Genomic DNA, 25,266 nt, shown 5'->3' with positions numbered 1-25,266 from the left:
TCGTGGATCTGTTTGTGACCAGTGTCGAACGGAAGTGCAAACTGTTTTGCTCCAGGGAATTTCCCTCAAGAGGAGATCTAGGAGACGCGTTCGAAGCGGACTGGAAGCTTCCACTCCTGTATGCGTTTCCTCCAGTCCCCGTCGTTTCTCACATGATCTGGAGGTTGAGAAAGTTTGGGAAATCCTTTATCCTAATTGATCCGGATTGGGCCAGGAGGACGTGGTACTCAGACCTTTGGACAGGTCCATCTGCCCTCCAATGCGTCTTCCACAAAGAGGTCAAAACTCTCAGCCTTCACACATGGCTTAACATAATGGAGATTTTGCTTTCATCCACAAGGCCAGCAACAACATCTTTGTACTGCTGTCGTTGGAACAAGGCCAGCAGCTAGTGCAGGGATAAGAATGTGGATCCCTTTCTGTGTGACACACCTATGGTGCTTTCCTTTTTGTTGCATTTGGCAGATCTGGGGCTCCAGATTGGAACAATTAAGGGTTACCTAGCAGCGTTATCTTTTCAAGCGCTCTTCAGGGGAGGTTTCATATTTTAAGATCCCTCTGATTGTTCAATTTCTAAAAGGCCTTACTATGTATTTCCACCAGTTCCATTCAATGTACCTGTATGAGATCTCCATGATTTTTAACATGCATTACTTTTGAGCCTCCACTTGTGCTCATTAAGGTTGTTGACATTTAAAACCGTTTTGTTTATCGCAATAACGTGTGCCCATGAATTGCAGGTCCTGTCATGTAAGCCTCCTCATACAGTTTTCCATAAAGACAGTTATTCTCAAGGCGAAACCTTCTTTCTTACCAAAGGTAGTCTCCGACTTCCACTTGTCGCAAAAAATTACCAACTTTTTGTCCACCTCCCCATCCTCGGAAGGACGAGGAAAGGTTACATAGAATGCACCCAAAAAGGCTCTCAGTTTTTACATAGCCCGAATGGCTACATTTCGCCAAAATGACCAATTATTCATTGGCTATACTGGCCCCAAATTGCGTCTAGCTGTTACTAAACAAACCATATCCAGATGGATCATCCTGGCTATTGGTGAATGTTACAGATTAGCGGGCAAGGACCCTCTGGAAGGCCTAGGAGCACATTCAGCGGCCACCTGGTCATCTATTCATACTTTTGTGAGACATGTCTGTCTGTATTCGTCTTCCAGTTAGGGAGGATAACTTGCAAAAGCAGTCCTTAATTTGGTCCAGTTACTGCTTTGGGAGTCTTATCATAAAATGAGGAATACATGGGAGGACACAATCCATTTGAAGAAAAAGTTACTTACCCTTGGTAACGTTCTTTCGATTGGATGTTCCTCCCATGTATTCCTCATCGCCCTTCCCAGCCTACCCCGTTCTTAACACTTTACGCTTTCTGTGAGCCTACTGGCTATGGTACGCCTGGTAATTCCTCAGGAGGAGGGGGAAAAAACGGAACTGAAGCCAACAGGCACTGCGTGCGCTACTTATACTGATGATGAAGTCGACATTCGAACAGAGGCCCTCGAGGGACATCGACTCGACGAGAATGGCTCTGAAGCAGCTGGAGCTGGAGAGATAATTATCATAAGATGAGGAATACATGGGAGGACCATCCAATCGAAAGAACGTTACCAGGGGGTAAGTAACTGCTTCTTGAAGAAAAAGGATATTTTGTATCCTTCCTGAAACATTAACTAATAAGGAGTGCCACACCCCATATTATGTGGAGTGCCAAGGGGATACCTATTATCCCCTTCTCTATGCTCCTGTGACATTTTGGTCACAGTGACAACCCTAAAGTTATGGCTTGTGCCAGTGGACGTGTTCTACCAACTTTTGTGCACTTTTACACCACAGACTGTATCCACAGCCCCGGTTATACACACACACAAGGGTCGCCTATGTCCTAACATGGTGACTCCTTCCGTTTTCCCCATTTCTTGTGTTTTGTGTTAGCACGTCTTCTACCATTCTGTGAGGGGGAGGTCTAAATGTGAGTTTTGCCTTTGGCAGGAACCCTTTGTTTACCCGCCAAGGCTCCAGTGTCTGAAGGCAGGATCTTTGTCTTCCGGTGTGTGAATGGAACCAGTTCCCACTGGAGGGCTGGCTGTCCTGATCTGACAGCCACCAGCCCCTTTCTGTCAACTCCAGGGAGAGTTTGCAGAGAAGTGAATGGGAAATTCTAATAAAGGATGAGCTTCCTGGGGCAGAATGCAAGTCACCCCTGGAACAGAAGATCTGAAGCGGAATAGACCCTTCCAGTAACTGCGAAGAGACCTCTGCTGTCCTGACCCCATTTTCTAATCGACAGAGAAGCTCCGAAGATTACTCCTCCTACCCTTTGGCTGGTGAGACCAAATAGTCCTAAGACGAGCTGCAGAACGAGCCATCCCCCGTGCCCCCAAGGTGCTGTGACCTTTCAGGGCTGCAAACCGTGACTACCAGGGGACCTCTGACCCAATTGTAGTGCATAGTCTTCCAGTGCACAAATCCTCCCAGTACTTTGGTGTGCCCCAGTTGGATCTCCAGGGACACGCTCCCACTCCTCAGTCCCGTCACCAGAGTGCAGGAGTGCAGGACTGCTAGAATCCTTGCAAGTCTTTGTATAGCTTGCTGATATTGGTGTTGAATAACCATTGTTCCACCTTGCAACTGAACTGTCATTGATTTTGTTAATTGTTGGTGCAAGCCACTATTTAGGGAGAGGCCCTCCTTCACTGACGTGATCCTGTGTTGTATACCATCCTTTGTGACGAGCAGGGCACAAGGGAATGCCCATTTGTAAGGGGTATAGATTTTCTGAAGGTGATCTGTTCTGCAAAATTCACTTTATTTCATTAGGGTCTGGATCGCCACATCCTGGGGGTAAGAGGGGGGAGGATCTTGCTGCCCTTGAATTCCATCCCCCGTCTTTCTTTGACTGCAGACATGACCTTTTGCCTCGTGGAGGAAGAGTGTAGCTTCACCGGGACGTCTTGTGCTCTAGCTCCCTTTTCTTTAGCTTTGGGGCCCACTCTGTGAGCTCGATCGATGGTTCAGTCCAAGCCATGGCTGTCCAGTAGGATGGACGTGAAGAGCGATGTCAGGAAGTTCCATTGACTAGGGTCCTCCAGGCCCCTAAATAGCCTTTGGTTGGCTGCTGCCCCTGCAGGAGAGGTTTTCTAGATCCTCCTACGTGCCCAGCAACTGAGTGGTGAGATGTTGAAGAGTCAGGATGTCAACTTTGACTTTGGGCAATTTGTTGGCAAGATCGGTGATGGGGGTCTTCAAGGGTTTGCCTCACCTCTTCTTCTTTCAGAGAGTTAATTCCTCTGGAGCTGTGTTTGTGCAACTCATCCATGCATCCCTTAAGGTATTCTTTATTGAACTGGGGAAGTATTTTGGCATTGTGGTGACGTTTGGGTTTCAGGCCACTCGTTTGCTGAGAGACTAATTTGTCCAAGCTGCCCTAGGTTGGGAAGGAGGGTAGTTCTCTTGCGCTGGCATAAGTGCCATGGGGTGGTGGGGTTTGGGGGGGTGTCTTCTCAAATATTTCTTCTTGGGCACCTCTAGGGGGCAGCTGTGGCCTCTGTGCCCCTCTTGGATATTTCCCAGTGGTTTCAGGGCCTCTTGCCTTTCAGATGGGTGCTGGGGGACCCTCCTCCTCCTCCACCACAGTGGACTCTGGTGGGATCATCCTCCAATGGCATCCCACTCTGATCCATTGTGGTTTTTTGGCTACCCCAGGTGGACTGCTGCGGCCTCACACATACTGGCCTTGCCTCCCGTACCTACCTACTTTCCGGGTGCAGCGCTTTCTCAAGGTGTCTGTGCAACAGAAGCCAGAAGCACTGCTTCCTTCTCACCCGCAGCTCTTGGCCACTCAGACCGGCCATGTCAGCTGTATCTTCAGCACCACCTTTCTAGCTTCTGTTTAATTTACTCTTGAGTGGAACCGCTTCAGCGCTCAAAGGTTCCTCCCTGTCCGTCCCTTAGTTGCACGGAATGAAACCGATGGTGACCTCCCTGTATGCAAATCCGTTTGTTGCCTGATCATGGCCCAAGGGGGGAGGGGGTGGGGTAGCGTTTCCCCCCCTCTCCAGAGAAACAGTCCGCTCCAGCAGCTCACTCATCTCATGCACAGTAAATGTATTGCTTTCCGGGGCAGGAGCTCTACCAGAAGCCTCTTACCAAAAAGCCATCTCGACGCTGCCTGCACTGCAATGGCATTTTTTACTTTGCATCAAGAAAAAAGCAAACATAATTGGTATTACCTGGCTAGACTGATTAACAACATAATTGGTATTACCTGGCTAGACTGATTAACATTAGTAGTGACGGTCTGCAAATACTTTTACAGTGTGCCCCGTGTTGGCGCTAGGCATTTTGACCCACCACTGGCCGCATCGCCCCTTTTTGGCGCAGCCATGGTGTTGCGAAAACCAACTCTGCGCTGCCCTTCCTGCACAAGGATGATTTGGGTGCTGCTGCTATTTAGTTGCTGTGCCGAAATCGTGCTCGTGCAAAATGGGCACATAATCGTGGCTTATATTTACAGTCACTGCCATGGCCGGCCTTAGAGGCAGCTGCACCCTGGGCGAATTGGCGCTCGCCCCTGGTAAAGGGGGGGGGGGTTTGGGGAGGTGGGCGGGCAGGATGCGCCACATTTTTGTCCCCCCCTGCTCCGGCGCATCACAGGGGGTTAATTACTGAGCGTCCTATTCCAATGAAAACCTCCTCGCTCCTGCGCCGGAGCAGGGAGGTAATCATCCTGTGAATAGAGTGCTATCAGCACCCTATTGTTAAAAGCGCCCCACGGTCGCGGGCGCATTATCAGTGCGCCTGCCTCGCTTTCTCCCACTACGCCAGCTCGGGGGGGAGCCCTCAGAAGACTTCCCCATTCCCCACCCACCCCCCGAGCTGGCGTGGCAGGGGCTAATGACCCCCGCCCGCCCTGCCCTAAGGTCGACTGGTCACTGCACAAGGTAGCATCTGAGCACAGATTGCTGGTCTTCAAGGCCCAACACTTAGCCACAAGACCAAAAGAGACTTCTAGCTTAAAGGAACAACTTCTGTACTTACCCTGCATTTACATATGATTACTCAGCTGGGAAATTATGAAAGCCGAGCATCTTTAAACTGTAAGCTTGTTTGGTCTTGTGGCTAAGTGCTGAGTTTTGAAGACCGTTGACCCAGGTTCATGCTGTGGTGTAACATGCCACCGCCAAAATATCCCTGTGTCCTGATGGCCTTGGCCAAAGGGCAGTGGCAACGGGATCAGCGGCAAAGTAGCTGTGCTGAAACGCACAGTGCCAAAGGTGCCGCTCCAAAATGTCCTGCATTTATTTCTTAATGGGGCGTGACAGTTTTTACTTGCCATAAAGGGAAAAGCAAAAGGTAAGTGTTACAGGTTTCGAAATTAAGATTCAATGAGCAAGTGTTAAAACCAGCCACTGGGTGGCTGCCATCACTCAATAGGTAGAAGCTGCTGCTTAGGAACCAAGAGCAAGTACACAGCGTACTGGAAATCTAACTTTTACAGGAGAGGTAAACTTTAACTTTTTGCAGTTTATGTATGATCCTTTGTTTAAACGTGCGCTAGATGTTTCCTAATGCTTAACATTTTCAAATACTTAGTAAACGTCACATATGTATGTTTGTAAGTCACCAGTTGGCCTGGGGAGCCAAAAGTATCTGTTGGTTTCAAGCTAAAAGGCTGTCCAGGCAAGAAGCATGAGCTAAATGGCTCCAAGCAAATTTTAACGCTGGCGTTATTATGTGGCTATTTTGACCTAAGTTGGTAGTGCCAGTCTGGATATAGTTAATGCAGCATGGCGTTTCTTTTTACTTGGCATCAGTGGAAAGTGAATGAGTGTTATTCCATAGCTATCTTGGCCAATGGTGTCGTGAGAATTGGCTTTCTTTCTGTGGCATGGCATTTATTACTTTTTTCTTGACATCATGGGCAAATCAAACATGAGCGTTATTACGTGGCTAAACTGGCTTACATTGGTGGCTCCAGTCTAGCCATATTTTTTCATTCCATTTTTGTATTTTTCATCAAGGGTAAAAGCAGACCGAAGTGTGATTACTTGGTACACTGGCCTATCTTTGTATAGCTAGCCTGGGAACACATTATCTGAGGCATGGCTTTCTTTTACTGGCTGGGAGTCCTTGTATGATTGTCGTGTACTGGTGCAGCGTGCCTTAACATGTATGGGCACAGCCAGCATGAAAATGTTTTGTATACTGGCATGTGTTGTGTTGATTTATGCCATGCACCAATACCACCCAGAGGCAGTCTCCAGGCGTGTTGTGGGCAAAGGCATAATGAAAATGCCTTGGAAAAGGGTCCTGTGCACTGTTGGGGGACATTAACTTATTTGGTTGTTTCATGTGCTACTGTACGAAATTAATTGCAAACTGTGTTTTTACTCAATTCTTCGCAGAAAGTGCTGTAAAATGCACCATTTTAACCCATTATTTAAAAGAAAAAATGTTCGGGTGGTACCCCGTTAATTTGGTTTGGACACCCTTGCTGTGCTAGGTTGCTCACGAATATTGGTCAACTACATTTATGCCCTCCAGTTAAAAAATTCACAAGTAGCCACTGCTTGACCAATAGCTGTTTATTTTTTGTCCAGTGGTGTTTGCGGGTATTAATATGTATCTTCTCCTTTGTGCCCCTTTGTTTCAGCATACTCGCAGTATTGTCTGCTGACTCTTTAGGCTCATAGCAATACGTGTGTGTGTGTGTGTGTATATGTATTCTGAGGCTTGTGGAATCTGCTTAGATCACATGTTGTGCATAGGCCGACATCTAGTGGAAGCTGCGGAGTATTGCAGTTTGTTTTTCGAAACTCGAAAATGGGCGTCGACACAGGGCGTGCCAGTAATACTATCCCTAGTGTGACGTCCACTGTACTCATGATCACTCGCGCGTCTAGGACCCTCAGTTTTTTGTCCGTCATACTTGTCGGAAGCATTCCGCAGAGTTCCCTGGCTTTTAGCCATAATTTTGTAAATGGTGTATTTCCCTGTTTCTTCCATTCCCACATCGAGTCACTGAATTTCGAAGCTCGACGCCGGCCCGGAGAAGTAAACAACCGTCGAGAGCTGCACGACGGACTTTGGGCCTTGGAAGGCCTCTGGCCTCGGCCCGGGCCTTGGAAGGCCTCTGGCCTCGGCCCTTCAAGTAGGGAGAGTGGGGGGTGGTACATACTCTACTGTGTATGTATATATATATATATATATATATATATTTATTTCTGAGGCTTGTGGAATCTGCTTAGATCACATGCTGTGCATAGGCCGATATCTAGTGGAAGCTGCGGAGTATTACAGTTTGTTTTTCGAAACTCAAATGGGCGTCGACACAGGCGTGCCAGTAATACTATCCCTAGTGTGACGTCCACTGTACCCAAGATCCCTCATGCGTCTAGGATCCTCAGATTGTTTTTTTCCGCCATACTGGTCGGAAGCATCTTGCGGAGTCCCCTGGCCTTAGCTATACTTTTGCTAATAATTGAAATTTATAATTCTTTATTGACATCCTTCCCCACCCCAACGTCGACCCTCGACGACGGCTGGAGAAGACATCGACCGTCGGCTGCTGCACGACGGATCTGAGCCTCGGAAGGCCGCTGGCCTCGGCCCGGGCCTGGTAGGCCGCTGGCCTCGGCCCTGCAAGTAGGGAGAGTGGGGGGTGGTACATACTCTTCACTCTTGGTATATAGGTACACCTTATATATTTCCTACACTTACCAGCCCGCTGCCTTTAGGTGCGTATGGAGGGTACCCCTTTCCAATTCTGCCCCAAGTGCAACCGCAAATACCCTTGGGTCGACAGGCACTCCTCGTGCAATCTCTGCTTGCCGAAGGACCACCCCGAAGCGAACTGCAGAGCGTGTAGTAGGTTTAAACCTAAGACACTTAAGGACCGTTCGACTAAGCGTTGGGCCCACCACGCCAGGCAGGCGGCCATGGCAGCGGAGGGCGCCTTCAGCGATGGCAGCGACGCCGTACTTTCAGACGGCGAGGGCATTACGGCGTCAAAAGACAGCCGAGCGCAGGTCCCCGACCTCGGAAGGTCATCCGGCAGGGCGGCTATGGGGAAGACCCCCGGCGACGCAAGCGCTACACACCCTACACACACTAAGCACACTAAGTCCAACCGAACCTCGACGACGTCGACTTCTCGGAAAGAGGCACAGATAGAACGGTCCGACTCGGTGTCCTCTGGGCGCTCTCGATCGAGATCGCCTCATGACGCAAGGCAATCATCCACTCTTGCCAAGAGTGCCTCGCTCCCTAGACTAACGGAAGTTCGATCGTCGGAGGACGAAGACGACTTCCACCCCAGGCCGCGCTCCAAGAGACGGAGCCCGCAGTTAACACCAGCGAGGCCCCACGCTCGAAAAACACAGATACCTCTCTCCGGGGCCTCCAAGGGACAGGGAAAACATTTTTCCATGCACGGGGAGGGGGGGAAACAGCGGAAAGCACATTCTTCCACTCCTGTACGACCATCCTTCCCCCCCCCCTAAGCAGACAGACAAATACAAGTCTACTGAGAGATCAACATCCAGCAAGGGTACCCTCGATAAGTCCCCTAAATTGCCTACTAAAGTCATCCCCTGTTCCAAAGAATGGTCCAGTGAAGACATAGACAGGGTCATGTCGAGGATGTCTTCCTTGGCTGATTTCTACGACAAGAATCCAGAACATTTCCTCTCGTATGACCCTCAGGGGGCCACACCCTCAGGTTCCACTGATCCTATCCCCCTAAGTAAAAAGGCCCGGTTCGAAAGACCTGAACCCTTCGAGGTGCAGCCTTACTCTTCTCCATACTCTACTCCACACCCCAGGTACCAAGAAGAGCCTTTCCCTGAGGGGGACCAGGAGTTTGAAATTATGGAGGAACAAACCGGGACGGAATACTATGCGGTTGATGAGGATCAGGAGGAGGGAGAAGATGAGCAGGAAATTTACAGAGTAGATTCCCCGGTAGAGAACGAAGCCCCAGTTACCGACTCGCCAGTCGATAACCAGCCCCTCCTTAATGAGGTTCTCGCTCGCGCGGCAGAACATTTTCACATCGACACCCACGGTGTACAGGAGGAAAGGGACTTCGCAGAAGAGTTGGTGGGAGAGAGGAGGCCGGTCGCTCAGACCATCCATATCCTTAAATCCATCCAACGAAGAATAGATCCGTCCATGGTGAACTCTAACCTCACCAGAGCAGTCAACCCCAGGGTCGAAAAACTTTTCCGGGCAGCCCAGTCTGACCCTCTCTATATAAGAGGACATCTTAAACCAGACTCCCTAGTTGTTACCAACACTCGGAAGAGGGCTGGAACACCCTTATCTTCATCAGAAGCTCCTCCCGACAAAGAGAGCAAGAAACTTTACGGGTTTGGCAGGAAGGTAGCCTCAACGTCCACCTACCAAGCAAGGATTGCTAACTCCACCACCCTGTTGGCCAGCTACAACTGCCATCAATGGGAAGAGGTTGCGGCGCTCATAGCCTCTGCTCCTGAACCGTTAAAGGGCCAATTGGCTCGGATCTCGGCAGAAGGGAGAGCCGTGTCTGGTTGCATATTGAAAGCAACTTTCGACGCCGCGGACAACGCAGGAAGATTGGTAGCAGAAGGTACTGTTATCAAAAGACATGCGTGGTTATGGCAGTCGGGGTTCAAAACAGAAACTCAGGCTTCATTAATAGACAAGCCGGTGGAACCCGAGCTATTGTTTGGGAAAGCGGTCGAAGACGCACTGAAAAACCGCCAAGGACGAATACGAGACACTGAAATCCCTTGGCCAACTAACCAACAAACCCCCTAACCAGAGGGGGAATAATAATTTTCGTCGCCCACCCGGCCAAAATTCACAAAGAGGCAACTATGCCCAGGGACAGGGTACACAGTGGAACAACAGCCAGCAGTCTACCCAAAGTTACGGCAGGGGTAACAAAAGAGGGCGTGGAAGAGGCAGAGGCAGCCCCAACAAGGGAGGTGGCACGCCTCCACCAAAGCAGTGACGCTCAGTTCAGGGTCCCTTCTCACGCAACCCCAGTAGGGGGACGCATTTCCAACTTCACCCAGGCTTGGGAAGGGATCACCTCAGACAGATGGGTGCTGTCAACAGTGTCCACAGGATATTGTATAGAATTACTGCAGCGTCCCCGGAACCATCCTCCACGACAAAGAGTACACTCCTTAGAACATCAGAAGATCCTTCTCGAGGAGATTGCCATTCTGCTAGAAAAGGACGCGATAGAACTCGTCCCAGGACACCAGGTAAACAAGGGTATCTATTCAACTTACTTCCTTGTGCCAAAGAAAGATTTGACAATGCGCCCAGTACTGGACTTACGGCCTGCCAACAAGTATGTCAAGCCCCAAAAATTCCGTATGACCACGCTACAAGAGGTAATCCCCCTCCTAAAAAAGGGGGATTACATGGCAACCTTGGTATGAAAGATGCTTATTTTCATATTTCCATGCTCCCGGCGCACAGAAAGTACTTGCGCTTCAAGGTGGACAGTCGCCACTACCAATTCAAGGTACTGCCCTTCGGGATAGCTTCAGCACCAAGGGTATTCACCAAGGTACTGGCGGTGGCAGCTGCACACCTACGCAGGGAGGCAATCCCAGTGTACCCTTATCTGGACGACTGGCTCATAACGGGGGAAACCCCAGGAAATTGCAGGACAAACATTCAAAGGACTATCGACCTCCTCCACGAATTAGGCTTCTCAATCAACGAGAAAAAGTCAAGCCTAGTGCCAAGCACCTCAAAACAGTTCCTAGGAGCAATCCTAGATACTCAGAAGGGGTTGACCTTCCCTTCGGAAGAGAGAATTCGGAATATACTACTGCAAATTCCACATTATCAGTCCGGTCAACAAATAACGGTACGCAAAGCAATGCGGTTACTGGGCATGATGGCGTCATGCATTTACCTGGTCCCCCACGCGCGACTGCGCATGCGTCCTATGCAGGAATGGTTGGCGAAACAGTGGTCTCAGGCAAGTGGTCAGTGGGACGATCTAGTGGTCGTTTCGCCAACACTTGTACAGAGCCTACACTGGTGGACAAGGGAGAATCTCGCAAGGGGAAAACCCTTTTACGATCCCGAAGTACAGGCAGTGGTGACTACAGATGCATGCCTGACTGGGTGGGGAGCTCACCATCTCCACCACACAGCTCAGGGTCTCTGGTCTCACTCAGTAGCCAAGAACCACATCAACCTGCTAGAGCTTCTGGCAGTATTCAGAGCGCTTTGGGCGTTCGAGCCCCATCTACTAAACTTGTCGGTGCAGATCCGGACGGACAGCACAACAGCCATGTTCTATCTGAACAAGCAAGGAGGGACTCGTTCGCCAAATCTGTCCAAGCTTGCCCAGAAAATCTGGATATGGGCACTCAGACGGAACATCTTCCTGTCATTGCAACATGTTCCAGGGGAGCTCAATTCCCTAGCGGATGCTCTAAGCAGAGACTCCCTCCCAGAAGAACACGAATGGGTCCTTCACAGAGAGATCGTAGAAGATCTCTTCTCTCAGTGGGGTTTCCCCACTATAGACTTATTCGCCACAAGCGAAAACAAACAATGCCCAGGATTTACATCCAGGTTCCCCCAGCCAGACTCCCAAGGGAACGCCCTGTGGATGACCTGGTCAGGGATGTTTGCGTACGCTTTTCCACCAACTCCTCTCCAGGAAGGTGGTGTACAAGATGAACGAGGAATCGATGACGCTCATCCTAGTTGCTCCCATGTGGGCGAGACAACCTTGGTTTCCACACCTACGCAGGATGGCGGTGTGCGAGCCCATCAAACTTCCAGCCTGGTACAACCTACTGTCCCAGCAACAAGGTCAAACAGTGCACCAGCAACCCAACTCAATGAACCTGGCAGCATGGCTCCTGAGGTCATAGAGTTTGGACATCTCCATTTACCACAGAGGTGTATGGACATTCTAAAAGAATCCAGGAAACCAAACACAAGGCACTGTTACTTTGACAAGTGGAAGAGATTCGTTATTTGGTGCCAGAATAAACAAATCAACCCGGTTGATTGCACTCCTTCCAACATTGTGACATACATGCTCCACCTGCTGGATGCAGGATTGGTTTTTAACTCTCTGAAAGTACACCTGGCTGCCCTCTCGGCTTACACCACATCCCATAACAAGGTGTCGTGGTGGAAAGTACCAGTAGTTGAAGCCTTCATGGAAGGAGTAAAGAGACTTCACCCTCCTATTTCTAACCCACCGCCAGGATGGGACCTTAATGTGGTGCTAGCTAAGCTCATGGGCCCCCCTTTCGAACCCATGCATAAAAGTAGTCTCAAACACCTGACTTATAAAACGGCCTTCTTAGTAGCCATTACCTCTATAAGAAGGGTCAGTGAAATTCAGGCTCTGTCAATGCAGGATCCTTTCTTTACTATCCACAAAGACAAACTGGTTTTACGCACACACCCTAGGTTCTCACCTAAATTTATATCTAAATTCCATGTAAACCAGTCCATCGAGCTTCCGACTTTCTTCCAGAACCCGCAAAGCTCGGCTGAGGTGAAACTACACACCCTAGATGTGCGTAGGGCGGTCCTCTACTATGTAAATAAAACCAGACCGCTAAGGAAAACAGATCAACTGTTTGTCTCCGTAGCTACAGGCAGAGAGGGAGATCGCGTCTCTAAAGGCGCTATCTCGAAGTGGATTATCAACTGTATACAGCTGTGTTACTCTCTTTCTGAAAAAACTCTGCCTTTTATGCCAAGAGCCCACTCTACTAGAGGCATTGGGGCCACTCTGGCTTTCATTGCAAATGTTCCCCTCGACACCATTTGCAAAGCAGCTACTTGGAGCTCTATTCACACTTTTACTCAGCATTACTGCATTGACACTCATTCCAAGACAGATACACAAGTGGGACAAGCGGTTCTAAGACACCTGTTTGCTCATGACCTTTCTCACATCCCACCTCCTTCTTCTGGTACTGCTCGCTAATCTATGCACAGCATGTGATCTAAGCAGATTCCACAAGCCTCAGAAGGGATACATTACTCACCGTAATCGTATTTCTGATGCTTGTATCTGCTTAGATTCACATGCGACCCACCCTTCCTCCCCTCCGAGAGAAGGCGCATGATTGCTTGTAGTCTTACCTTTCTGCCTATCTGCTTGGATTATCTGTACTCCCGCTACTCCTCATGCTTCCTCATGTCAGAAAAAATACAATCTGAGGATCCTAGACGCGTGAGGGATCTTGGGTACAGTGGACGTCACACTAGGGATAGTATTACTGGAACGCCTGTGTCGACGCCCATTTTCGAGTTTCGAAAAACAAACTATAATACTCCGCAGCTTCCACTAGATGTCGGCCTATGCACAGCATGTGAATCTACGCAGATACAAGCATCAGAAATACGATTACGGTGAGTAATGTATCCCATATATATCTAGCCCGCTGCCACAGGGTGCGTATGGAGGGTACCCCTTTCCAATTTTGCCCCAAGTGCAACCGCAAGTACCCTTGGGTTGACGGACACGCCACCTGTAACCTCTGCTTGCTGAGGGACCACCCCGAGGCGAACTGCAGAGTGTGTAGCCGGTTCAATGCTAAGGCTCTAAAGGACCGTTCGACCAAACGTTGGGCCCACCACGCCAGGCAGCAAGAGGCCATTGAAGCGGTGGGAACCTTCAGTGCTGGCAGCGACGCCGTACTATCGGACGGCGTGGGCAACGTGGCGTCGAAAGACAGCCAAGCGCATGTCCCCGACCTCAGAAGGTTGTCCGGCAGGGCAGCTATGGGGAGCACACCCGACGACACGAGCGCTACCCACAGCACTTCCACTAAACACTCAAGTCCAACCGAGGCTCGACGTGTGTTGTCGAGTTCTCGGAAAGAGGCACACGAACGGTCCACCGAATCGGTGTCCTCTGGGCGTTCTCGGTCAAGATCGCCGTCTGACACCAGACAACCATCCACTGTTGCCAAGAGTGCCTCACTCACCAAAGTTATGGAGGTACGATCGTCGGAAGACAAAGCTGACCTCCATCCCCAGGCCGCGGTCCAGGAATCAGCGTCAGCAGATCGCTCGACGCCTCCTCCCGGATCCGAACGTCCTCACTCTAAGGATAGGGACTCTACCCCCGAATCTCGGCGCTAGATGTCGAAAAGCTCTGAGAAGGTGAAAACGCCTGGGAAGCACTCTTCCACTCATGGGTAGGGGGGGAAACAGCAGATGAAAAGATCTCTACCTTCTTCTGCACCTCTGCTACATAAATACAGTGCTAAGTCTTTTGATAAACAGCTAACCAAGACCCCTGCACAAACCCATAAGTCCAGTCAGGTCATCGCAGGGAAACACTCCCAGGAAAGAGTTATCCCCAGCTGCAAAGAATGGTCCAGTGAGGATATAGACAGTTATGTCTAGAATGTCATCACTAGCAGACTTCTATGCCAAGAACCCAGAGCACTTCCTCTCCTATACTCCTGATGGGGCTACTCCCTCAGGGTCTAGGGACCAGCAACCCCCTGGTAAGAAACCTCGACTTGAGACACCAACACAAAGTCGGTCTTTTGACCCTTTCTATTGTCCCGGGAGGATACCTCAGCGGCAACGTGCTCACCTTGGAAGCAAGACGACACGGAGCAACACGGGTTCGATCCCCGGGTCCGCGCTTGGAAACCTCTGGGTATTAAGCGCGTTATAAATAACATATATCATATAGCCATACACTCAGTATGGTGAGGATCCACTACAAGTTGAGGATCCAGAATCAGTAACGTTGGATGACCAAACTGGGGTGGACTACTATGGGGATGACGAGGACCAAGAGGAGGAGGAGGAAGATGACCCAGAAGTCTACAGAGTAGACTCCCCGGTAGGCAAAGCACCTCAGGTTACCGACTCTCCAATCGACAACCAACCTCTCCTAAATGAGGTTTTGTCTAGAGTGGCAGAACACTTCCGCATTGACACTCGGGGAGCACAGGAGGAGAGGTATTTCCCGAAGAACTAGTAGGAGAAAAGAAACCCATTGCCCAGACCATCCTTATTCTCAAGTCTATACAAAGGAGAATTGATCCTTCCCTTCTCAATCCTAACCTCACCAGGGCAGTAAACCCCAGAATCGAAAAATTATTCAGGGCAGCCCTATCAGACCCGCTTTATATAAGGGGGCAACTGAAACCGAACTCCCTGGTGGTGACTATTACCCGGAAGAGGGTGGGAACGCCCCTATGTTTGTCTCACGCTCCCCCCGACAAGGAGAGCAAGAAGATCTACGGATTGGGAAGGAAGGTAGCCTCCACTTCTGCCTACCAGGCTAGGACTGCCAACTCCACCACTCTGCTGGCTAGTTACAACTGCCACCAGTGGGAGCAAGTTGCTGCACTCATCGACTCCGCGCCGGAACCTTTAAAGGGCCAGTTGGCACAGGTTGCGTCGGAGGGGAGAGCCGTGTCCGGTTGCATCCTTAAGGCAACCTTTGATGCCGCGGAGAACGCCGGCAGACTAATAGTAGAGAGCACTGTCATTAAGAGGCATGCTTGGTTAAGACAGGGTTTAAATCCGAGACACAAGCATCCTTAATCGACATGCCGGAGGAGCCTAATCTACTGTTTGACAAGGCGGTAGAGGACGCATTAAAAATGCCAAGGATGAGTATGAGACTCTGAAATCCCTGGGACAGTTAACCAACAAACCCCCTAATCAAAGAGGGAATGGTAATTTTCGTCGCCCACGCGGCCAAAATTCACAAAGAGGCTCCAACTATTCTCAGCAGCAGGGTACATCATGGGGTAACAACCAGCAGTCTACCCAGAGTTACAACAGGGGAAACAAGAGGGGCCATGGTAAGGGTAGTGGCAGCCCCTGCATAGGCGGCACGCCTCCCGCAAAACAGTGATGCCGCGATCAGGGTCCCTTCTCACACATCTCTAGTAGGGGGATGCATTACCAACTTCACCCAAGCTTGGGAAGGGATCACATCAGACAGATGGGCGCTGTCCACAGTGTACGCAGGATACTGCATAGAACTGCCCGAGCGTCCCCAAAACCACCCCCCACGACAAAAAGTACATTCCTTTGACCACCAGAAGATCCTCCTCGAGGAGATCGTCAATCTTCTAGAAAAGGAACCCGATCAAACTCTTCCCGGGCAAACGGGTAAACAAGGGTATTTACTTTTCTTTTATCCTGGTTTACAATTGTTAGGCAAGAGGGATAGAATTTCCTATTAGTTTTCAAAAAAGGCCTTTTCTTCATGGATCTGGCAGATGAACTGCTTAAGTGCCCCAAAGAAAAAGGAGAGAAAAACAGGAAGAAGTAATCGGTGTATAGGTTCTTGGTTCCAATAGAGAGGGGAGGGGGGAGGGGAAGGAGAGGTTGGAAACTAATAGTTAAACAAACTGGATTACGGAAGAGTCTTGCCTTTGTTTTTCACATCAAGTTTGTAGAAAATAGGGGCTATGGTGCGCCTCTCCTGTTGGATGCATAAGCTTGGACTGGCTTAGCATGCTTTTATGGCGCGTTAATGGAGTGTAATGACATGTCGTTTTTACGCATGCGTATAGCAGCGCGGTGACGTCATCGCGCAGTGATCATGCGCAACGATGCCATCACGCTACGTGATCGCAGCCATTTTATGTAGTAAATGTTGCTAGAAAAATACAGCACTGTGGAGTTTGGCGGGATTGTGAAATCATCCTAAAGTGTGGCCGCAGGGTGACTACATAGGGAAATCCGTATATAAGTGTAAACTAATTGTCCTAAATGGCAAAATTATGCTGTTAACAACAATAGTAAACAGCTGATATTTCATACGTGACTACTGAAGGAGTCTGAGGGATGGGATGAGAAATAACATTTCATGGCTAATCTGGTAAGAAAGTAATGGAACAGAGTTTCTTCATCAGGAAGAATACATTCTTGTATATTGTCAGATGAACAGTGAATCTTGGATAAAGGTAGTTAATTGGATTAAAGTTAAGGAAAAGAGATAGGAAGGGACTAATCTAGTCAGGGAATGATTGATCAGAGTTTCTGATCACGAACCATGGTTTGGTACGTTATGAGATAATATAAGATATTGTATTGTTGGATAAACGTGGGATCCTTGAAAATTCCGGAAAATTGAATGAAAGAGGAGAAATTAAAGTGGACTAAGGGAAGGTAAGAAAAGGATAAATGTGAAAAGACTAGGAGAGAGATTTAGGTGTAGCCAGATTTCTCTTAACACCATTTTACATAAGCTAGTAAACCTTCTTCAGTTGTGTGCATCATGTTTATAACCAGTTCATCTCAGAGTAACAATTTAAGCCACAGACATCCATTATACAGATCCATTTTGCTTCAGACTTTCGAAGGAGGTTTTCTCTATTACCTCCTCTTGGTGGTTTTTTGATGATTTCCAGACCAAAACTCTTAGGTTTTCAATTTTGAAATCCTTGTGATTTGTTGGCTCATGCAGCGATAGTGGGTATCTGATGTCCTTGTTCCTTATTGATCTTAGGTGCTCTAAGTTTCTTTTTTAAAGGTCTTATCGTACTGCCAATGTAAGTTTATTGCACGTGCACCCGATACCATAAATGACATAAGTTGTTTTGCAGTTGATGAATTGATTGTTTTTCAAATGTCCATTGGAAAGTAAAATGTCTTTCATACCATGATTCTTAAAAAGGCATAATTGGCATGACCCACGTTTGTAGTTGCCCACTATTTTGTTAATATTTCTAGTGGTAATTTTGCTGTTGGTATTGGGCTGAAGAAACTTGGGCTAATTTTAGTTCTTATTGTTGGTGCCCGACGAAAGCAAAGACTTGGCCTAACCTCCAGGTGTTTCTTAACATTGTCATCCGTCTGGGGGATGTTCCAGTGTGTTTTGAGGATTCTGGCTTTAGCTTCAGTGTTGTACGTTGTGATAAACTAAGTTTGAGGTTATCTGTGGCCACCTTAGGTTTGCCTGTCAAAAGGTAATTCCTTGATATATTTTCTGCTTTTCGTACAGCTTTATTGATGATGCTGGACTGGTATCCACATTGCTTGAATTTTAGGATGGTGTTTGAAAGGTTTTCTTTGTATGATGAGTCTGTGCTACAATTCATTTTAATCCTTTGGATCTCACCATATGGAATGTTGTTAATCACATGTTGCGGGTGATTTGATGTTGCAAATGGAAGGCTGTTTGCTGCTGTTGGCTTGCAGTAGAGTTTAGTTTGGATTTCTGAGTTCTCTACATAGGGCTCCAGATCTAAGAATTCCATATTTGTGGAGCTATCTTTTTTGGCGAATGTGAGATTATACTCATTTGTGTTGAGGTAGTTCACATAGCCATCAAGGGTATCTGTGACTCCTTCCCATATGATCAAGATGTTGTCTATGAAGCGACCCCAAAATGACATTCTCTGTAAAGCGTGTTTTAGTTTAGAAAAATCCCATAAAGAGATTGACATACGATGGGGCAAATTTGGACCCCATCACAGTGCCTTGCAGTTAAATATTTCGTTGTCAAAACAAGAGATTATTCTCAAGTGAAAATCTGATCATATTGAGTATCTCTTCATTTTGCTGTGTGTAGGAAATTGAGCATGCTTTCAGAAAATGTTGGGAACTAAGTAGTCCTTGCTCATGTTGTATGCTGGTGGATAACAAAACTACATCCAGGGTGACAAAGCGGTAGTTTGGCTCCCAGGGGATGGTGCTGAGCTGTTGTATAATGGGTTTAGTGTCTTTAATGAATGAGGCTAAACATAATGCAAGCGGCTGTAAGTAGATGTCGATGTACTAGGACATTTTCTCTGTCGGAGACATGATGCCATTGACAATTGGTCGAAGTGTTGGAAGTTTGTGATATTGTTTATGAATTTTGGGAAGAATTTAAATGGTAGCCATAACGGAGTACTTGCTGCTCATGTAGAGATTATTCTTCTGAAAGTAATCCCAGCTCACACCAAGATTTGATCATTGCGTTCCATTGCTGTTCCAGGTCGGTTAACAGGATTTTGGCTAATTTCTGGTAACATGTTTTGTCATAAAGATGTTTTTTCCCTTCACTTATATAGTCCTTCCTGTTCATCAGGATGATTTTTCCTCCCTTTTCTGCTGGTTTCGTGATTATGGTTTTGTCTTTAGCAAGGGTCTTGAGAGCAAGCTTTTCATTTATGCTTAGATTGTCTTGTATTTTGGTTTTCTTAATTTTAAAATATTTGTCCAGTAGGTCTTTACTTACTGCCTTTTGGAAAAGTTCAATAACATTTTCCATTGAAAGGTTAGGTGTGAATTTTTGAAGTTGGTCTTAAAGTTGTTTCTTCTGATAGGATTGACACAATACCTTATTCCTCTAGGAACATGTCAGTGGTGATTTCTACTTCTTCTGTAAGGTTTAGCAAAGTGATTGTAACCTCAACTAGTGCCTCTAAGTTTTGATGCTGGAAGACTCACAACTGTTGGGTTGGCTTCTTTTCTAGAAGGGATTTTTTCAGTTTCAAGCGTCTGCAAAATGTATAAACATATAATTGAGATTGAAAATAATCCCCTTGATGAGTGGGGCTAAATGATAAGCCTTTACTCAAGGGGATGTTAGCGCCGGGGTTACTCGAAAGTTGGAAAGGTTAACGATTAGGTTCACCTCCTGGTCCCTAAATGTCGAGATCTTGTTTTTAGTCCTAGTTGGTTTTCTTTTGTTTTCTTGTTTCCTCCCCTCTTCCCCCCGAGTTGCTTGGGTTGAGAGATTTTGTTTTGACCCAGACGTTGGTGGGGTATAGTTGTTTTTTGTATTGGACATGCGTGGGCTCCTTCTGTATCATTTGTTCCTCTAAAAGAGGACCGTCCTGGATCTCAAGACGGAATTGTCTGTTTCCAGTGTTTGTTCAGAAGATCTTGGCTGTCACTGGCTGTTTCTGTATCCGATGAGGATGGTATTGAAGAGTTGCTTGCTCCCTGTGTTTTTTTCTTTTGTCTTTCAAAAGGTTTGTTGTTCATCACATTTTCTGTGAAAGGTATAGATCCTATGATTTTTGTAGTCATTCTCATCCCTTATAAATCTTCTTTATAGAAGACAGACCTGCAGTGTACACATGGTGCAGGTGCTGTGGTTAAGGATGCAGGTTGGTTCTTAAGCCCACATTGTGTAGTTAGTCCTACAGCACACTCTAAAAGTGCCCTACAGTGCACTCTGTGACCTACAGCTTGAATGTTAAAATATTGATTTCTTTAGGCGACTGAAATAATGAATTGTTACGATGTTGTACCATTCAGGAGAATTCCCTTCACACAATGTATTGCTAGAATTTGGCTTCAAAGGGCTACCCCTTTACGTTTGTTCCTATGCACACACCATCTCCCGAAAGGTTTGAGAGACTTGAAGTTACTGTGCGCCATCCTGAGGGTAACCCACTATAGCACTACTGACGGAGCCCATGCGTTCACCCATTGCCATCCACGTGGTAGGTGGGTACTTCTTATGGCTTGGAATTGTGGTAGTGTAGTGTGGACTCTTTGCAGTTTGCACTTTGGGGTGTCATGCTTTCTCCCCACTGTAAAGGGGCGTCGGTCTCGAGAGGTGGCTGGGGAAACACAGGCTCTGCATGCAGTTGTACCTGGGGGGGGGGGGGGGGTCACTGAGTGCTCAGATCAAAGGGGGTTGGCACTGCCACTCGACGAATCTGCAACTCTCTAGGATATGCCTCCCCGTCGGGGATCGTGGATTTTGAGCTCTGCTCGCTTTTCATTTTAATTTGTCATTTTAGGAGGCTGAAGATGATGATGATGACGACGAAGAGGATGACGACGAATCGACAACTCCCAAAAGCAAAAAGGCTGAACTCGTGCTGGTTACCTTAAAGATGGTGGAGAGCTGGAAGGAGGCAGCGAAGGTGAGCGAATCCACCGGCCGTCCCTTGTGCAAAGATCCTGTGCTTTGTAATGTCATGATCTATTCGCAAACGTTACACGTGTCGCAGGGGTGCTATTCAGATGCAGTGCCAATGCATGCGTTCCTATATTTGCGTCTAAATGTTTTCTCCAACTCAAGTACACCTGGTTAACAGGTTTTCAGACTGTAACCTTTTATCTTATCGAGGCCCTGCCAGTTGCAGTATAAGACAGCAACCCCCCCTACTGGCGCATTCTTCCAAACCTGTCCTGCTTTCTTGTTGAAGGGTGCACATGTTAGTAGAAGTAAACAAACATTTTCCGTTCTAAAATTATGTTCCGTGTAGTTTCATCTTAAGTTCCAATATAACGCTTTCCTGATAAAATCGACCTTAATATTTGTTTGGATGCATTATATTTTTTGTTTTTGAGCTATTGAGAATTTATTTGGAGCCCTGCAGGTAGTGTGAGATGGGAGGTTTTGCTCTTTAAGAACTAATTTGCGGCCTATTTCTGATCAAAGGTCTACCTGTAGTTTTCCACGGCATACGTTTGTAAAACTTGTGTATTTCTTGACGCTACTGCAATTTGTTGTGAACTTTAAAGTTTGATTTTATGTCACATAATGTGGTAATCTATTGATGACTTGACTTGCTCAGGCTATGCCTTCCGTGGGTTTACAAACTCTGCATAATAGTTTGCTTGCCTCCTTTTTAGCATGACATTCGACCAAAACTGTTCCATGAGATTGCCCAGGCCTTTAAAGCTGCCGTGGCAACGACGCTGGGTAGCAACGCTGGTGGAGATCCTTCCAAATTTAAGGTTGCTGACAGTGCAGGTGAGTGTGCTCCTCGCTTTCAAGTTGCCCGTTTCCTGGAAACGGTGGCGTGCGAGACAGTCTGTCGTCCCCTCTCACAGTGCTTGGTATGAATAGACCAGGGACCTGGCGCAATGCATTTGCAGTGGAGGAGAGCCACAGTACATTGTGCAGCTGCTTCATATCTTGTGTTTGCTCGCAGAGGAATCGTACAAAAATGTCGACCTGGGAACTGCGACGGCCGAAAATGCCGACTTTTTTTTCTTTTTAACCCCTCCCTTACGAAATATATATATGCATATGTATATGTATATGTATATATATATATATATATATATATGTGTGTGGGGGTCTCCCTGCGCATATATATGTGGTGTAAAGGGTTAAAAAAGTCGGCATTTTCGGCCGTCGCAGTGATCACATAGATCCCTCGCAGATGCCTTTGGTGGTTGTCTGACATGTCCTATGCCAGTACCTCGTGTGTGCATGGAGTATTTGAAAATAGTATGCGGGTGCAATCATCCTTCTACCCATATGGCTCATTGTTTGCATAGAGGGGATGTCCTGTTGAACTGCCTGCTCTTCGCCTGGCCCTGTCTGGAGCATATCTCTTTTTGTAGTATTAGAGGCCATGTTTATTACAGTTCTGGCTTTTTTTTCAAATCTTATGTGAGGTGTCCCCTGCCAGTCGATAATTCAAAGTATGTAACTAGATGAAAGCAAAATAGATTTGATCCTACAGGCCTCCACCGGTCTTGCTTTATTGCTGCTCCAAGTGCTCCATATTCCTTGTGCCTTTCTGCCTCTTTTGTTCTCAGTTGTTTTGGGTTAAATCTTTTTGCGTTGGCTAACCTCTGCATCTCCCTTCACATCCAGAGGATCAGTCCTTGTGTCTAGTATGTCTTATAGCAATGCAGTGTTCTGCAAATATGCCCGGTCTACATTTTCTCACCCAGTGCACATTTTCTGGGGCAACCACCGTAAGGTACCTTTTGTGATTCATGTTCCCGTGGGAGTACGCTCCATCCTCAGAAATCTAGCTCCAATTGAGAAGAGACATTGGAAAGCCCTTGACTAAATGCAACTCAATACCATATTGCAAATCACCTAACCTGTTCCTGGACACACTTCCACTGAAAGAAATAATGGGGATGCTCCAAAAATAGAGGACCTAATCACCAAACTCCCTAGAAACAGAAACTTTTCATCCCATCCCGAAGAATGAGGATGCAAGGTAACTTCCCCTCGAGCTTTAGAGAAAACAAACTAGACTAGAACAAGCCTAGAGGAGACCTAACCAACAGCACAATATCTGATGCAACCATGAGAAACGGCTCCACTCAATTGAGGCTTGTATTAAGAAGTTTGCTTATCCTAAATGGAGGAACAACTTCCTCAGCTTTAGATTGATTCTGCCACTGACACTAAGTTGCGGAAGCTAGGTCGAACATCCCAAGAAAATAACTAAAATGTAGATTGTGATGAGGAGGGAAACTGAGACATTGCAACATCTTCCGATGGAGTGTACTGACAATGTTCACTATAAGAGTCAAATATTTTAAGGGATTTCTTCAGGATATGAATATTTATGCCCAGCTGCACTTTGGATAATGAATGGGAATCAAATCTCCTTATCTTTAGCCACATTAATGAAATACTGAATAATATGGAGGGGAACGTGGAAATGTCATGGTTAGGATGAATATTTGATGGCTTGGAATAGGCTGATGACTTGATGAGGCCAAGATTGCGCACAAAAAACACAAGTGAAGTTTTTATATGTCAAAGGTTGATAAATTGCTTGTAACGTAATTGATGTTTAGAACCTTTTTTTTTTTACAGTATTGTCTTTTTTTCGATTTCCTTATTCTGTATGTTGTGTATTGAGGTTTGCTTTTAATGTAAATGTAAAAATAAAAAAATGAAAGATAAAGCAGAAATCCTAAAAGCAAAGAAACTGCGCAGTATAGAAAGAATCAGAAAAGCAAAATATGCACAGAAAGAGGACATGATAAACATTGAGATTGGAAACAAACGTCATGCAGTAATGGCCAGACTCCTTCTCAAAAACTCACTGCCTTGCAAACCACTTTAAAACAGTAAAAATCCAGCAAGCCATTTGTGTTATGCCCAAGGACATAAGCAACGATATCGCCTGCAATGCACGCCCACAAACAACCACCGGGATGAACCTCTTTACAGTCATCTCAACAGAAGACTTGAACAACTAGTGAAGGAAAGCAACAAAGCTTACCCCAGAAGACCCTTACCACCAGACCTCTACAGGACCACCCTCAATAAAGAAGCACCTGCACAATATTTACACAAACTCATGACCCATTTGATGAAAACAGGAACTGTTCCTAGGAGTTTCAAAACTGCCTACATTATACCTCTGCTCAAAGATCCCACAGGAACACAGACTTCATAAATTACCAGCCAACATCAAACATCCTTTTCCGAGCCAGACTGATGGAAACCTATCTATATGTCTATGGACACATACTAACACACATGGAAACAGACAACCTACTGAACATGGCAGAAGTCTGTTTCAGGCCTTTGAAGGGGACTGAATCTTCACTACTTCCCATTGATTACCTAAAAATGAATTCAGACTCCACAACACCTCTGCCCTGATACTGTTGGACCTTTCAGCAGCGTTTTACACAGCCAACCATGCAACCCTCCTCAAAAGAATTGAGGAAGTGGGGCTAATCAGCATTGCTCTACAGTGGATAAAATCCTTCCTGAAGGAAAGGAAATCGCCGGGCTACTCCTTTTAGCTCAAACCCACGCATGCTTATATGGTGGTTCACAAGGCTCAGCCCTCTCACCATTACTCTCCAATGTTTACGCTGCTCCTCTCATGAAACTCATCAAGCGACAGACTTGCATGCTGCAATTATGCAGATGATTCCTAAATCATCTTCAAAGTTACCACCAGCAAGGTCATAGACCCAAACCCTTGTCGATTGTCCTTCATAGAGGAAAACATGGATAAGTAAAAAGAACCTTAAACTCAACCCGGACAAAACTGAAATCCTGATCACGCCTCACCGCCCCCCTCTATATGATCATCTGACTGACAGAAATGGGAACCAGACTGGAACACTCTTAAAGTGGTGTCACAGATGGCCTCAATAACTCACCAACTCTCAAAGACAAAGATAGCCCTCTCCCGTTCTACTCCATAGTCGTCCTCGCCACCTTTCCGACTCTACCCACCTTCTTTCTCTCCGTCCTTCCTCTAATGTCCTTCCCACTCACATTCTTTCACACTCTGATCTTCCGCTTCCTCCTACAACTGCCCACCCCTCTTTGCACGTCTACTCTCTGCTTTCCCACATCACTACTGCGCCTTCCACCACCACAACTACTACTCCTTCCTCCACTGCAACTACTCCTTCCTCAACACTGCTACTACTACTCCACCTTCCCACTACTACGCATTCCTCCACCGCAACTACTACACCATTCTCCAGCATGGGGTCTGGCATGGATTCACATGCTCATGAATATTCCCCGTCGTCAGGCCGGGAATCCTCGGTATAGAAAAAAAAATCAGTATCAGTTTCGTTTCTGATCTGTCTTTC

The 25,266-nt window shown here is 47.1% G+C and overlaps 1 protein-coding gene across 4 annotated transcripts in view; it reads left to right on the top strand.

Annotated features, from left to right (window-relative positions):
• NOC2L (NOC2 like nucleolar associated transcriptional repressor) overlaps positions 1 to 25,266 on the top strand; it is a 516,885-nt gene that overhangs the window by 109,698 nt on the left and 381,921 nt on the right. For all 4 annotated transcript variants that reach the window (XM_069610057.1, XM_069610058.1, XM_069610060.1 and 1 more), the window contains exons 4-5: positions 20,730 to 20,855; positions 21,571 to 21,691. In XM_069610057.1, the coding sequence (XP_069466158.1) occupies positions 20,730 to 20,855; positions 21,571 to 21,691 (247 nt within the window). The remainder of the gene's footprint in view (positions 1 to 20,729; positions 20,856 to 21,570; positions 21,692 to 25,266) is intronic.

Source organism: Ambystoma mexicanum, chromosome 8 (assembly GCF_040938575.1).
Source record: "Ambystoma mexicanum isolate Mex_15411 chromosome 8, UKY_AmexF1_1, whole genome shotgun sequence".
Lineage (NCBI taxonomy): Eukaryota > Metazoa > Chordata > Amphibia > Caudata > Ambystomatidae > Ambystoma > Ambystoma mexicanum.
The sequence above is the reverse complement of the archived record's forward strand: the minus strand, read 5'-3'. Positions and strand labels throughout refer to the sequence as shown.